Source organism: Manacus candei, unplaced genomic scaffold, assembly GCF_025592945.1.
Source record: "Manacus candei isolate 608988 ecotype Guabito, Panama unplaced genomic scaffold, ASM2559294v1 h1tg000063l, whole genome shotgun sequence".
Classification (NCBI taxonomy): Eukaryota; Metazoa; Chordata; class Aves; order Passeriformes; family Pipridae; genus Manacus; species Manacus candei.
The window spans coordinates 3,001,317-3,017,384 of NW_026138111.1; the positions used below are offsets into that span (position 1 = coordinate 3,001,317).

Genomic DNA, 16,068 nt, shown 5'->3' on the forward strand with positions numbered 1-16,068 from the left:
CCAGGCTTGCCTGGGCCATGGGAGTCTGCAGGAGCATTTCAAATACAAATATAGGGCTCTCAGATGGCAGGCGGTGGGTTCAGCTGAGGTCACAGCTTGGAAATCAACAGCGGTAATACAGCAAGATGGCCAGTGTGAGAGGACTTCTTAATTTGGATGCTTTTGAAGGCATTTTGAGGCCTTTGTGGAATAGCATCCAGCTGAAAAATGGAGCAAGATAGGATGGCTGTATGCCCTAACCCTGGACATGCCTAGATACTGTGATGGAAGCTGTTGTCATTGCCACCATCCCAGAGGTAGTCGGGCAACGCGAATCCGAATCTGGGAAACAATAATTGTTTTGCTAATCAGTTCTTTGCTTTAATGTGATTTGAAAAAAAAATAAAAATTCAAAGGACCAGGAAAAAATGTTCTCTAACCTCAAACTAATTAAATTTGATTGCAAAACCACACCCCAATATATTGTAACAGAATATCTCCCCGTACTGCCTCCTCACAAAAAGGAAAATCTCTGCATTTTGTTTGTTTTACTAACAGACACTTCATAACTTCAGTATCTGGTACATAATAATCTTCAACTTTATAAGAGCCAAAACTGACCCTGAATATTGCAGGAGTTTATCAGAAGTGGATGTGGAGTCAAATGCAGGTGAGAATGCTGCACAGGGAACAACCCAGAGCTGGGAAGGCAGGCTCTCAGCAAGAGTTGCTAACTGGGAAAAGCGGTTGACGGAAGGCAAGGGGCTCTTCCATGCCCAATTAGTGAGCCCCCTGTGCTCACTCCCACACCAGGAAACCTTCTGCTGAACATAAATTAAAGAACTAAAATTTACATTCATTTCACAATGCTTTTTCCACTTTAACTGCAAAGTACTTCAAAAGTTGAACAATTACAGTTGCTGCTATTACTGGGTGAGAAAATAGAGGCTTCCAAGATCTATTTAAGAAAAAAATGTTACATTCATATGGGGGAAAAAACGTATCTTCATGAAACAAGGCCTGTTAAAAAGGGTCAGTGTTGCCTAATTGTTAAGGCATAGAAACTTGTGAACTCAAATACTGCGTTAAGAACCTGCCTGTTTACTTCTTGTCATTCAGAACTTCACCAAATTTGCCCACCTGTGGCAGTGAGGTTTTTTAATACCTTCCTAAACCACCTACTACACACTTTATGAGGAATTTCTTAAAGAGTGCTGCAAAATTGCAAACCAGAATCATTAATGAAAAACTATCAATATTCAGAAAGTAACATGTGACACAGGGTCCCCTGCACATTTACCACAGTAATAATATTCTAATACTGAGCAGGAAAGCCCTAGATACTACTTTCATTTAAAAATCCTTCTATTTTCAAAATGTTGCTATTAAATTCACCCATATGTTCCAAAAATTACAGCTCTCATGAGTCTTCTATATTAATGGCAGTTGAAAACAGGCTTGGAATACACTTGAAAAAGGTTACTATTTGAACTACATTAGCACAGTGCAGATCCATTCTCAGACCGAAAACTTGTTTCACTGAAAAGAGAATCACAGTTAACTTGTTACTTCTTCCCTGTTTTGCTTCTTTTTTATTTCTTTTTTTTTCTTTTTTCATAACCATCCTCATTTCTATATATAAAATGTTTAAAGATCGAATATCTTAAATGTTGGCGGTATAGCAAATAAAAAGTGCCCAAGTACTGAACACTATCATTTCCACCTGCATTCATGATGCCTCAGGTTACAGACATTCAGACTCCCGATGGTTTGTTAACAAGACCTCCATATTTTCCCTCTACATAAATATTGGAGTTAGACATCCATTCATCTCAAAGCAAGAGGTATCTTTTAAATCTTGCTAATGTTTTTACACTAAAGCATGTCTTCTCTGATTTAGCAACATGACCTGTTAAAGCAATGTCAAACATCTAATAAAACAAGTGCTACTACTATGGCTAGCATGTTTCCTTCAATAATCATCTGCCTGTTCTTCAATAATCATCTTTTGCTAAAGTCACCTAAATAACACACTATATATTCTGTTTAAGTTTTGTTGATCATTTCTTTCTGGCTACATGAAGTTTTCTTGTGCTGCATAAATTATTCCAATGAGAAAATACACCTATATAGTGTAACACAGTGAGATGAAGCAATGGTTGGAGATGAAATTTAGAGATGATCAACGAGACAGATTTTTTTTGGTGTTTTACAACATTTAATGAACCATTAACACAATGGAATAATTAATGGTTTCTCTTCTCCTATGGAATTGAAACATCTGAAGAATTATGCACAACACCACCTTGTTTTTATTTTTAATATTATTTTTATTATTTCTAAAACCACTTAAATATGTGTTATGCCAATATTTCACCTTTCTTTTTTAAGGCACATTTTTAGCCATTACATGCAGAGGTTGCAAGCTGAAAAATAAAAGTGAACTATCTTGAAGTCAGACATTCATTTTAGCTATTCCAAGATTCAAAACATTCTATCATCTGTTCCTATGGAAACTGAAAGGATATTCTAGGTTATAGCAGTATCAGCCGATTATGTTACAGAGAAATCTGTGGTTTATTTTAATCCAGAGTTCAGAGGTATAAATTCATTCTTAGTGTTTAGCTTGGTGATTTTGAATTACTGAGGCACAGTTAACACTTCAGTTCCATTAGATCATACTTTAAGATAAAATGAATTATTTTTAGACCAGAATAGTCAAGGGAAAATTTCATAAGGTTTGGTTAATCCCCATGAAGTTCACCATTCAGATGTAGGATATAAAGAATACATACTTGGAAGGTATTTTTTGGTTGTTATATGAGCCATACTACGCTGGATCACATCTTAACAGAATAGTTCAAGGAAAAAATAATTTAGATTTATTGAAAACTCCTTCAGTAGTGCCATGCACCAGATGGCCAGATGAAGGAATCTGATTTAGCAAGTTAACAAGATCATGAAAATCATAAGCATGAGACTGAAGATGAAAAATAAAATTGAATAATGCAACATGAGTACATTTCTATGACAAAGAAACTTAAAGGTTAGGATAGAGTAAAACTTGCTAAGGTATTTAAACATATTATGTGAAAGTTCTCTATACAAAGCTATTGTAAAAGAAAGAACAGAAACAGTATAAGTTAGTAGGATTTTAATTAAACAGACTCAAATGCCACTGTAATCCTTCACAATGAAAGCCAATATGACAGCTACAGCACGTTGAAATAAGTCTTCTCTGTCTGCATTAGAATTAGAAAAAGCGGTAAAATGGGTGGCTAAAATGAATTTAAATACAAAGCTTTGGATCTCATACTCTGCCTTCACTCAGCTAAACTAGACGATTTAAAGTCAACTGTAGGTACCATCCTCACCTTATGCCAAAAGTAGCAAGCAGGTTCCAATTTTCCTTTTTTACAGATAAGACTTCTTATTCTAGATTCAAGAAATTGACTTCAAACTGAATAATCAAAAATACCTTCCATTTCTATATCATATTGTAGTCAATCACTTTATTATGAAATAACTGTCTCAGTCTAGTTCCCATCAGGATCTCCCCCAGGGAATCAAGATTGTGGAATAATAAGGAAACATAACAACTACTGCCTAAAGTGTACTATATTGGTTAAATTTTTGACAGTGATGAAGTTAAATTCCAACCACTAGCTTTCAAAGTAGAAATAAATGCCAGAACAAAAAAAGAAAAAAAAATTTAAAAAGCAATGATTACTCTATGACTTTAAAAAAAGTAGCATTTCAACTCCAGTTATTCCAGGCTTTTTATGAGGGTAACTAACAGTATATGGATAAAAAAGATGAATGGTTGTGTGCCAAATTGGAGGGGTTCTTTTCTCATTTTTTTATACTTTATTTGCTATTCTAATGATTATTTTGTAATTATGCACACATATGCAGTTATGCATATCTACATAACAGCAATCAATTCTACTGACATTCTGAAGTACACAAGGGCTTAAATCATTTAAAAGGTATGACAAAATATGAAAGCTAATATGTAAAAGCAGCAAAGAGCAGGCAAAAACATCTGGAAGCTAAAATTTTGCTTTTGACTAGCTTAGTACATGAGTGTGGGAAATGTAACAGATTCTAAACTAAATGAACTAAAGATGAACATTAAAGAGGCCACTACACAACCGTGGAGCACTCAAAGTGACATCCTCCTATGATATTAGACTTTGTTCTGCAGTCAAGCTCTTCTCCATAGAGCCAAGAACTTTAGACAGCATATTCATACACTTGCACAGTCCATTTTACTACAAAGAATTCATCTGAAGATGACACTAAACTAACAAAAAAAAGCAGGCATACTTTGATTTAAATCAAAGTGTTAAAATATCGTAAACTAATCTAGAAAAAAGGATGTTTCAGTGAAACATATACTCTTGCTAAAGTAGGCAAGATTGAAACTGAGAAACTCAAGATCACAAGACCCTGCCAAGAGAGTCATGATCCAAGAGCCATCCACACCTCTGGCAGTAGTAATAGGAAGCAATTCAAAAATGCAACATTATCATATTTTTCATGTTTCATCAAAAAAGTGAAAAATGGAGCCCAGTGCCAGCCATTCCTAATATTTAAATATCTCAAACTCCTCCAAGTGTATTTGTACAACTGGAAAATGCTGCCACAGGATAATAAAGAGCATGTATTGCTTAAGATCCTTGACATTAGATCAAACACATTAAAGATTAATTTCACCAATCTTGCCGTAACACTGCAAGTTGTGCTACATAAGCACTTAGCTCAGAGGGCCCTGAAACGAAATAAATTACGCAACTTGATGATTGTGTCTGGAAAACTGGTCAATTATGTGCATACTTTACCCTCCAATCCCTTGGGGATAAGGAAGAGACCTATTAGAGATCCTTGACAAGAGATTAAATGCTGATCTATGAAAGATGTCAGATTAATTTCACCAATTTTTCCATAACACTGTAAGATGTACTATACAAACACCTAGTGTAGGGAACCTGAACTGAGATAAATTGAGCAACTTCTGGATAATCACCTCCAGACAACTGGTTAATTATGCAGACACTTCATCCACCCATCACTTTTCTCAGGCACTGAATAGCATAAGTCAAGAACAATTATGCATATACATCTACTTAATAATTTTTTAATGTTAAAAAAAAAAGCTGTACCTGTTCCAGAGACAACAACTTACAGGAATGGTGCAGTATGAAAAAGAATTCAAAACAGAACAATTCACAGAACAAATTCTACTTGGTGAGTTACAATATGAAAACTCAAAATTCTCCCAAATATGCTCAAAATGATGACAGTTTGAAGATGTTATACTGAATAACTGAAAAATTTTTGTTCAGATCATATTGTTTACCTATTATATCCTGTGAATACAAACCCAGCATTTGAATATCTTTCAGAATTAGAGTTTATATTTATTTATGTTGGGGTTTTTTCCCCCCTCTCCTTTATTCTGTGAGCAAAGCTCATAATTTTGGAAAAAATAAATCTATGTATTTTAAAAAAACCTGCAGACACAATTTAACATGCATTTGGACAAAGGACGGTTATTAAGTTTACATTTATTTTTTTCTTTCTCTAACATGATCAGGACACTTCACTACATGATCACCAGAACAATTTCAATGAATTATCAGTGAATTTAATTCTCCCCAGATCCATGGTAGGCGGGTAAATAAATTTTCCCACACCTTAAATAAGGGAAATTGGACAACAAACATCACATAATTTATTCAAAACCTCGAAAAAGAAGTAGTCTTATATCTACAGATGCCTTCAGGAGACAAAGAAAGAAAATTTTTACTCGTTATGATCAAAGATACAGAATGTTTCTGTAACACACAGAAGGACAAACTGTTTAAGGTGCAAACTCACAGAAATATGAGTTCTACTCTCATTTCCACACCACATCTTGCTTGACCTAAATGGATACTTATATTTTAATCAATCTTTAATTATATATAGTCCTCTTTTCCAACTCTTTTCTGCACACACATGGCCTGACTCTTAATGTTACCAATGCTGTCACTAGCAGGTGGAACTAAGTCTGGTCATCCCTGGCTGTAAGGCCGACATGAAGCATGTCAGTACACAGCAGAAAGAGTTTGAAGCATGAGCTAAGTTGCAGAGAAACGTTTCTTCTTTGTAAGCACAGCAGCCCCAACACTGTGTCTGGAAAAAAAGTCCTACCTGGAATTGAGCTATGGTGATCTTAACAAATTTCCCTTGTTCCCAGTAATCTCTTATTATTCAGATCTTTACACAATATTGCTGTTGAAAATAGGTGTGAAGAGGTCCCAAGAGCAAATCCAGATTCTTCTCCAGCCTATGGTTCACCCTGGGAGCGAAAGAAATGCTGGGGATGCTTCAGGTGGTTCCAAGATGGATAGTGTACCTCTTTTTTTTTTTCCTTTTAAAGCAGAAAACATTGCTGTCCCTTCTCTTAGAAGAGTGACTTTTTTTAAAGTTCTCAATGCATCTCTGCTAAAGGAGTCTCTCCTGCTGTCTTTGCTATCTGCCATTAACCTGTTTACAGCATGAAGGAAAGTGAGCGAGGAGGTCCGGACTAAACAGTAAGGACAGGGGTTTGAATCTATTGCCTTGAAACTGTTCTGTGAGTCACAAAAAATCATCAGTCTGTGCTATGTACACTAGGAGTGGCTAACAAAGCATACATGACAATGTATGCTGCCTGTAGCCACCGGTACCCCTGTGTGATCGGGTTTGCTATTATTTGTATTACTTCTGTCAACAATAGCAAAGAGAGATTACTCTTTCTAAAAGGGTTAGGAAGATAAGTATGGTTGGCAGCTCTATGAAAGCCTGTTAAGTCTAGACACACTGACAGACACTTCTAGTTTAAACCCAGATGGTAGCTTTAAGATACCATGGGGAACATGAGTTCTACCACATGAGTTGAAGCCTTCACTTCTGAAGCAGTCAATGGCTAATGCCACACTTCCAAAGGAAGGGGGAAAGAGATTTCACTTCCTCTGAGAAATACACAAATGTCACAGTGGTGAACATGCTATAAAAATTTGTATTACATTGTAGAGAAAAAGACAACGTATTACTTAAGTGTAAGTATCTGGTTTCCTGTGCTACTGCTGAAGGTTATTTGGGGACATCTATGCACAGCTCATTAGTTTATATATCATTAAATTAATAACCAAAATAACAAAAATAGTTTCTAACCTAACCAAAGGAGATAAATAAAAATGTTGAAACTGGCAGTTTAAACTTTTTAGCTCTGTTCTTTTTGTCAGAGTAACTTCTAGCAGCATTTCTGAAAAAACCTCTGAATTCTAGAGAAGACATTCACCAAATTGCAATGCCTTCTGCTTAAAAGGAGATATTTAAAGTTTTTTTATGCATTTCTACTTCCCACTTCTCTTCCAGGTGAACACTGAAATACTCTGAAATGGAGACATAAGGCTAACTCTCTTCTTGAGGCATTGCTGAAAAGTGCTAGATGGAATACAGAAATACAGCTCGCTCTTACGTAGGCAATTGATCTCATGTATTATTTACACAGCAGATCAAAACAAAGGTGAAAACTAAAATTGCAATTGCAGATATGAATACCAAAGAAGTGAAGAACCACCTGGAAAAAAAAAAGAGATGCACTATTTCCAAAGGTACAGACTTGGCTACCAGAATAGACAGTAGCAGGAAGACAGTCCATCTGAAGAACCCTGTGGTACCAAGTGCAGGAAAAAGATGAAGATGCCATGTCCTCTTACAGGAAATGTCAGGGCATGGAAGGTGTACATGTAAATCAGCTTGTCAATAAAACACACAGCTACAATAATAGGAATCAAAGATATATGATCTACTAGTCATATTTCAAAGTCTAGATTTCTTGGGCAGTGCCTGCATGTGCATTTTATAAAGCATACTATTTTTCCCAACATTAAATTCACAAATCATATCCAACAACAAATCTGTGAAGCATAACCCAACACCTCTTCATGAAAACATCCCCACTTCTGATATGACTAAGCACTAATAATTTTCTTCCAGACAATCTTCCATTTGTTGGAAACAGGCCCCTGGCTAAAGCACAACAGGCATATACTTTAATAATCTCTTGATTACCTGGATACAGCCTGGAACACCTAATAAATCTGTCAATTTTTCAGGTGGAGTGGGATTGATTTCCCCAGGGTTTCTCTGTCAGCTTCACTTTAGTATTTAATATGAAGAGAAAAGTATTAGAGAAGGTCAAATCTGACATGAAAAACTAGAAGGAGTACACACTGATGAAGACTTTTGCTACATTTAAAATAAGTGTCTGCTTGCTTTTTCTTAGGTCGTATCTTCGGTCAATTTTTATTTAACATTTTATGCGTTTCATAGCTTGCAATGAGTCCAATTACAGCTTGGCAACATTCTCAAATAGCCAGAAGTTTCAACACTGGAATTGTAATCAGGTGAAAAATGACAGTGGTTTTATCTATCACTTTGCTATCAGTAAACAGTCAAGGGTATTTACCACAACCATGACTCACTGCAGAAAATTAGTTGAAATGAGAGGTCTAAGAAAAAGTTTGAAACATACTGATAATTTTAATCCTCAATTGTCTAACCAAGTCAATGTATTGAAGAGGTTTTCCATTCTGTATACATTCTAGTTTCATATCAACCTTCAACAGTATAAACAAATGCCCATATCGACTTAACAGAGAAGTTTAACTCTTGCATAAAAATGTCTTACTCTAAGCCTCTTTGTTCTCTAATTTAAAATTCAAATTTGATAGAAACTTGTACCAGATTTTTCTTCTTACTAGAAATAGGGATTTAAAATACTTTAGTTTTTAACGAATTCTAAAAAGTATAGACAAAAGAACATTACGTTTTAAAAATACAAGAAAATAGCAATAAAGATACTACAGATAGTTAATAAATGTAGCTAGGTTATTAAAATGTAGATAATTACACTTAATATGGATTAATGTAATTATGCATATTCATTTTTATATTCCCTACAGTGAATATTTACCTCAAAGTTTAAAATGCTCTTTAAAGTTTTAATGTAAAATCTTTCAAATCTTTTCAATATATTTCTGCACAGCTAAAATGCAGAAATCTTCTTACAGTTTTAAGAAACTGCATTTTTCGTATTTATACAGCTTGGCAATTTTGGCAGTGTAGTATATGGTATTTAATGCATCAAGTTTTTGTGACAGTGTTTACAGTTAAAGTCTTCATATCAGCACCTACTTTCTCCCAAATTTCAGGGTCAGATCCTGCAAAATTTTTTCCTGTAAATGCTGTACAAGACCAGTTTTGTCAATTTCTTTGAATATTGTCACGTGTGAGAATTATTCACGTAAGACTTTTTTCACGTTTAATTTCCACTAGACAGTGCTACACAAAGCAAAGGAAATCAAGCTCAACTCCACTTTTGAAAGGAAGTAAAGAAAAAAGTGTATTTTACCTGAGTCTCCACACCTTGCTCAAGCAACCTTTTAGCCTGGTTTTCCACCTCAAGCCGAGCTCTTGCAATAAAAAGCAGGTCATTTTCAATTACTTCTATTCCAGACAGATCTATCCCTTGAGAAAGATAATCTATAAAAGCAACAAAACATTGATAAGCATAACACGGGATAATGGAACACTTTAAGCATGTTAAAACCTTTCAAAATTACAGTCAGTTCCAAGGGACATTTTTGTATACAACACTTGACAATAGAGTACATCAAAGTAATGTCTTATACCAGAAAAACTGAAAATCAAAGGGTTATTACTCAAGAAAACCTGGATATTGAATACATTGAATTTACTTCAATGCAATTCTCTAGACCCAGAGATTGTCAGAGGTGCAAAGCATTAACTAGATTGTTAAACTTCTCTAAAGAGATATTTGAATAAGCATAATTTGTTTTAAGATCTGAAATTAAAGATGTATTATACATTAAAAAATTTAATTATACTTCAAATATTTAAATTGCACTTCTACACATTTGTAATCAAACACAGAAGAATGGCAAGAGAGGAAAAGAATATATATTTTTTCTTTTCTAATCACAGAATCATCACAAAATTTATTACCATAGTGGAAACCACCATCAGCAGAGTAGCTACAGATTACTGGGCTGGACTGGCGACTGCAGCAATAAAATCTATTCACACTGAACTTTTCTCAATGTTTTTTTTTTCTCCTTTTTGATCTTTCTGGATTTAAAATAACTCAGTTCCCCATGTCAAGGTAGCCCAGACCTTTACGCTACCACTTATCTGCATTGCAACGCAGGACTACTCTCATTTACACATTTTTCAGTATTTTGCTTAATCAAGTTGGTTGTCCACTGCTTCTTTTGAAAGAAACAAATAAAACTAATAAAATAATGGCCAAGGCATTTCAGTCAGTATCAGATACTTCCTCCATAAGATGATGTTCCACTGTTTCAATTTATAACCAGCCCTCTATGACTTCCTAATAAATTTATCTTCCTTTTATGTCTTCCCAGAAAGTTTATTAAGGCACAGACTTAAAAATTTGAGCTAAATTCACCAAACTGTTAAATCTTTGACAAATAACCTTTCACTTTGGTAGCCTTTTATTTTTGTTTATTCACAATAAACTAATCTAATTCTCAGATGAATTTTAGCAATCACATGTTCACAAATGAACACAAAATTCCAAGTGAGTCATTCCAGCTAAGTACAGAACATCCCTGTACCTGCACATGAAAACCACTGTAAAGCTTAGAAAGGCATAAAGGAAATGATCTCTCTTAACAGTACAGTATGTCAAATAGGTTTTAGCCCACTAAGAAAAGGTCTGCAAATGCTTCTTGTCTTTATGCATTTGTTTAAAAACAGATCAGAGGAGTCAGAGGACGGCCAAGCAGCAGGACAGCACACATCCCACTGCACAGGCCATTAATGAAGCCCTATATGCAGGTGTGCTTACAAAGCTGCTTTTGCCAGGGGCTACAGCACCCACACTTACCCATTACTTCCCTGCAACTTTTTGCTGTGACTAAGCTGCATCTCTACAGGTGGCCTTGCATATGAACTCATTAAAAGTAATAATAAACTCCCACTAGTTCCAATGAGCAAGTGTCTTGAATGTGAAGACTAGTTTTCTGACACCTTTCTTTCAGCTGCACAGAAAAAAAAAAGAGCAAAGAACTATCCACAGGTTAAGTCTGCTGCCACAGTAAACTCTGAAGAAGTTTCTAGGCGATGTGAGGTTAAAAAAGGTGCAAATATTACCAAAAATTTATATCCCACAAATACAAGAACCGCTGTGGAGTTCACTTATGGTATAATATCATATTCTGCAATCCCAGGCTGCTTAAACAAAATAAAATTATAATACAGTTCTGATATCCTAAATCCACAGAAAAATCTGAGGAAGAGAACTAAAAAAGAGACTGTTTCTCCCTGCTGTGTTTTATCTCAAAATCTAAATTAAGTCACTTCAAGTGCTAAAAATCTAATCCTTCTGATGGTTTTAAGAAAAGAACAGAAAGACCATGCTGCTTTGGCTTCTCCAAAAACCTCCATCTGTGCCTCAGACTGCCAGCCACCTCCTGCTAAACTGCTAAAATCTGCAGCTTTGTTCCAAATTTCCTGCAATCCTAACAAAATGCCTTGGGACAATGCATTTCAGCAGGACTTCAAAACAGTGGCTAGACATCCGACTATGGATGCTCTTAGTTGCTATTCTAACCAGTAGGGAAGCTCTAACAATCATATTACACAGTTTTCAAAAGAAATGCAGTTTCCATAAGGACAGCAGGTCTATGGCAGAAACACCAGCAAGTGCCATTCCTGTGTGAGAGCAGAAGCTGCAATACAGGCAGGGTATGTGCCTTCTGATAGTTTTTATTGTCCAAGCAGACAACATAATATTAGAAATCTCTACACTTGCGTGCTCTCGAGAGTGATATTGCTGCCATGGACAGCACGATTAAACCGAGCAGAAGGGCAGTTGACACAAGGGCAGCCAGATCACTGCCAGAACACCTGTGCATTTAGGATCCAGTTTATTTAAAATATTGCAGAGGAACTCACACATTTCAACCGGTCGATTCTAGTTAGTAAAAAAAACCCTGTCAAGTGAAATACAACAAAGATACTACCAGTTATTAACCCAGGGACTAGCAAATGTAGGATTTTGCTTCAGGCACTTGTGTAATCATTATTCTATTTCTTGCCAGGCACAGTCAGTCAATAACATTGTGGTCATGATCAGAGGTGAGTGGGACATGGGCTGTAAGGTACTTGTGTCTTCTGGTCAGGAATTAAGCTAACACAATGGCTCATTCCTCAGTTGGCACAGACTCTGGGGACTGAGGCCCAGTTTAAAACTTGTCAGCTTTCCATCTACTTTAACCTTAAAGCTCTGGAGTAAAACTATATTAACCCTAACAGATTTAGTGACTATAGTATTTATAACTGACATCTCTCCCTTAACAGATTTTAAAAGCACATATATAACATTTTGTTTACTTTGGGAAGACTTGTGCCTTAAACAAATGAGAGCCTAAGTATTTTATAACACCACATGCAAGGATGGTGGAGCAGCCACCAAGGCACTGCCCTCGCATGGAGCAGCACAACATGCAGCCCGCTGCCCCAGTCACTTCTGCCCAGCAGAGACAGGGAGGAAATTAGAGGAGGGAGCTTTAGTCCTAAAATCATTCCTCTGCCTCTCTCATCCCTCTGATAACTCTACCTCTTTATATAGGTTCATGAACATAAAGGCAAATCCTTAACTCTCCCATAGGGTGTTGGTATTGCTTCCCTTCTATCACACCCTATTAAGCTGGAAAGCACAGCTGGAAATTACTTTTTAAGGATTTAAAACACAGACTGCCTGCTGAATCCTCTTCTTGAACAAAAATACGGTAATGTCAAGGCAGAATACACTAAGACCTAGGAGTAAGTGACATTTATAATCTACCCCAGCCTAACAAAGGGTTAGAACTTTGTATTTCTTTATAAAACAAACATTTTTGTCAATACAATTCTAAATTTTCTTGATTTATAAAACCTGAACAGATTTTCTAATCTACTGTCTGAGATGCTCCTTGAAAATGCATTTTTCAAACCAATATTTCCCAAATAGTTCTGTAAGAGGAGTTTCATAGAGACAAATCCAATATGCACATAGTACATTAGGTAGAAAAACAATACTTTGAGCAACACAGTTAGCTTTTCTTAATCTAAGTGACTCATCAACACAGAATCTTTCTATTATGTGATCTCTTTTTTTAACCTTAAATATTCTTTGTGATAATATAGAAACAAGATAGAAAAGAATCTGAATTAAAACTTTTTCTCAGTATTAAAATATGTTTTGGAACAGAGATAACTACGAAGCATCCATATGAGCTCCACAATGACTGTATTAGGCTCTTTATATAGACTGGGTTGAATTTGAGCTTTTGCTAGAAATTAGAGAAGCAAGAGAAGTCTACTGAGAAGAATCAGGTGCCCTAACAAAGAGGAAAACAGGATAGCCAGTAATAAACCAACATGTTTAGGCTGCATCACCCAGGAGGCTACTTGAGTCAAAAGTGAAACCCTTCTGTGCTCTGAGAACTAACCTCAGTGACAGTAATAAAGAGGAGGAAAGAAAGAAATTCAGAACATCTAAAGTGGATTCCCTTGGAGCAAACACCTAAGATCTGCACACACATCACTCCCCTCAAATGCAAGAATCCAACGACAAATTAAGAGGTGTTTTATGGGAGATAGGGAAGGGGCGGGGTACTAAAGGAAAATAAGCCATTTCTGAAATTCTAAATAAAATCATAGAATGATAAAACAATAGGTCTTTGTTTGCCTGTTTGAGGTTTATTTCTTTTGCATTGGTTATTTATTTTGTTTCTTCAGTCTTAGTTGCAGAGAATGTTGGTGATATCTGTACTCTAAGAAGATACTGTTATTTTTCCATAATGAAGAAAAACTACAATTTTTTAAGAAATTGCTAATTTAAACTTCAAAAAGTCAACAGATCTAAATGATACCCATGAGTTCTGCTGTGATTTAAGTATGCAGCAGACAAGAGGCTACATGATTATCAAGAAATATTGTAAAAAGCTCATATGTGCATTGGTAGAAGATGTTCATGAAACTGAATCTAAACTGCTATTTGCAATATTTATTTCTGTTACACAAAATTAGGAGGGACTGGATAGATACTGTAAAAATACATAACATCTTTCCTATGAGGGACAAGTATTCAGTAATGGCAATTAATTTCAAAGTGGTTATTAAACGTTCAGTCTTTGGTCCTGTACTAGTGCCTAGATATAATCACGAAAAACGTGAGTGGATTGATTTGTTAGAATTGCCGAGAATCCATCTGAATTTTTTTTTCATCTTCTTACGTACCTCAAAGTGATTTACTAATTCAAATGAGCCACAAATCTAATCCAGTACAGAAGCTTCGATGGTCTTAATGGAAATGTCAGTTACAGCACTATCTACTGAAAAGGAAGGACAAGATCCTCTTTGCCTCACTTGTATCCGAACCCAGGATGCTGCTGGGTCTGAATATGCCAATCTGTATGTTTTCATCAATACAGGTAATGTAAAACCAAAGTCAGTCTTAGAACAGAGTGTGAGATCCCAATTCCCCAGCAGAAAATGTATGTTCACCCTTTCGTGAAAGCAACCTAAGGTTTTATATTACATGTCTAGTCTGTAAGTGAAATAGGCAAACATGTAACTTAAAGGACAATAGTCTGCTTCTTGAAGGCACTTAAATTTGCCATGCAATTGATGCATAGGGCAGGTGGGGAATGGCAAGAGCAGACACATTTCTATGTCTTTAAACTGGAAGCTGATGCTTCCAAAAAGAACCTTTACTCATGTTCTGTTTTAATGAGACTAATTCTCCACTTAGGCTAAAATGACTGCCCCACACTCTGCACCAGGCACCAAAGTACTTGCTGAAGTAAGGTTTATATTAAGCCTTTAAATCAAGTGGAAAGGATTCCACTACAGTTACTACAAAACAATATCTTACAGCCATTTTATACAACTTGAGCTCTTCAGAAAAAAGATGTTTATTCCTATAAAAACTGCATACAGTGCCTTGTAAAGTGTTCAGAATAAGAATGTAATTGCTCTACACTATGTGTCATATACAATGTCATGTATTTCAGACATACTTTACAAAATTTTTAATTTTTAATCTTATATTTTTAATTTGGATTTTTTCTGCAGATATTATGAATTCATTATTAAAGAGGAAGAAAGTTTTATTTTACTAAAATGCCAGTTTCTTGGAAAACTCTTGGTATCTTCCTTTCCCTTTCCTATAGGACAAAATTCCTGCTAACATTTCTTCAGTGAAACAACTGAGAATAAAATCTCTCTGTGCCACTAAAATGCCATTAACTCCCTACGAAACCTGGTCTTTACTTAACCAATTTCTACCATCTTAAAAATTAACTACTTTTATGCATAATACATAAGGTTTCAGTTTTCAGCTGTCTGGCAACACTGAGTCAAAACTGTCCTGATGGAGCCAGAAACTGAGTGGGGCCCATGGTGCTGTATTTCTGTTTGCTTTGTCAGACAGCACGTTAAAACATTGCAGCTGTTTAAGTCCAGAAAAGGAAATAGAATGTATTAGACAACGGGGTTTAGTAATCTGATAGATGTCCCTAGTGAAGAGGGACATGAAAAATAAAAACAAAGTAAAGCACTTCACAGCTTTTCATATCAATCACATGCCAAGACTGGTTTAAAGAAACAAGGTTAACAGTACCAAAATCAAACTGGTGGAAAGTATATGGTTCAAAGAAAGCAAAACTTGAACTGCTCATTTAAACACCATTACCTTGTACTGTAAAACAGACCTGCCATCTACATTATGTTATTATAGAATGGTTTGGGTCAGAAGGGGCTTTTAAAGATCACCTAGTCCAAGCCCCCTCCATGGGTAGAGACACCTTCCACTTTATCAAAGTGGAAGGCTCAAAGCCCTGTTCAACCTGTTCAACCTGACCTTGAACACTTTCAATGATGGGGAATTATCTTACCTGATTAAAGCTTTACTTCAGAAAAAAACTGAGAATTCAACACTCTAATTTTAGAGACCATATAAGT

At 35.7% G+C, this 16,068-nt stretch overlaps 1 protein-coding gene across 1 annotated transcript in view; it reads right to left on the reverse strand.

Moving 5' to 3' along the window:
• Positions 1 to 16,068, reverse strand: part of COG5 (component of oligomeric golgi complex 5) — a 182,459-nt gene that overhangs the window by 98,858 nt on the left and 67,533 nt on the right. Inside the window, exon 7 of the mRNA XM_051805124.1 lies at positions 9,428 to 9,558. Coding sequence (XP_051661084.1) covers positions 9,428 to 9,558 — 131 coding nt within the window. The remainder of the gene's footprint in view (positions 1 to 9,427; positions 9,559 to 16,068) is intronic.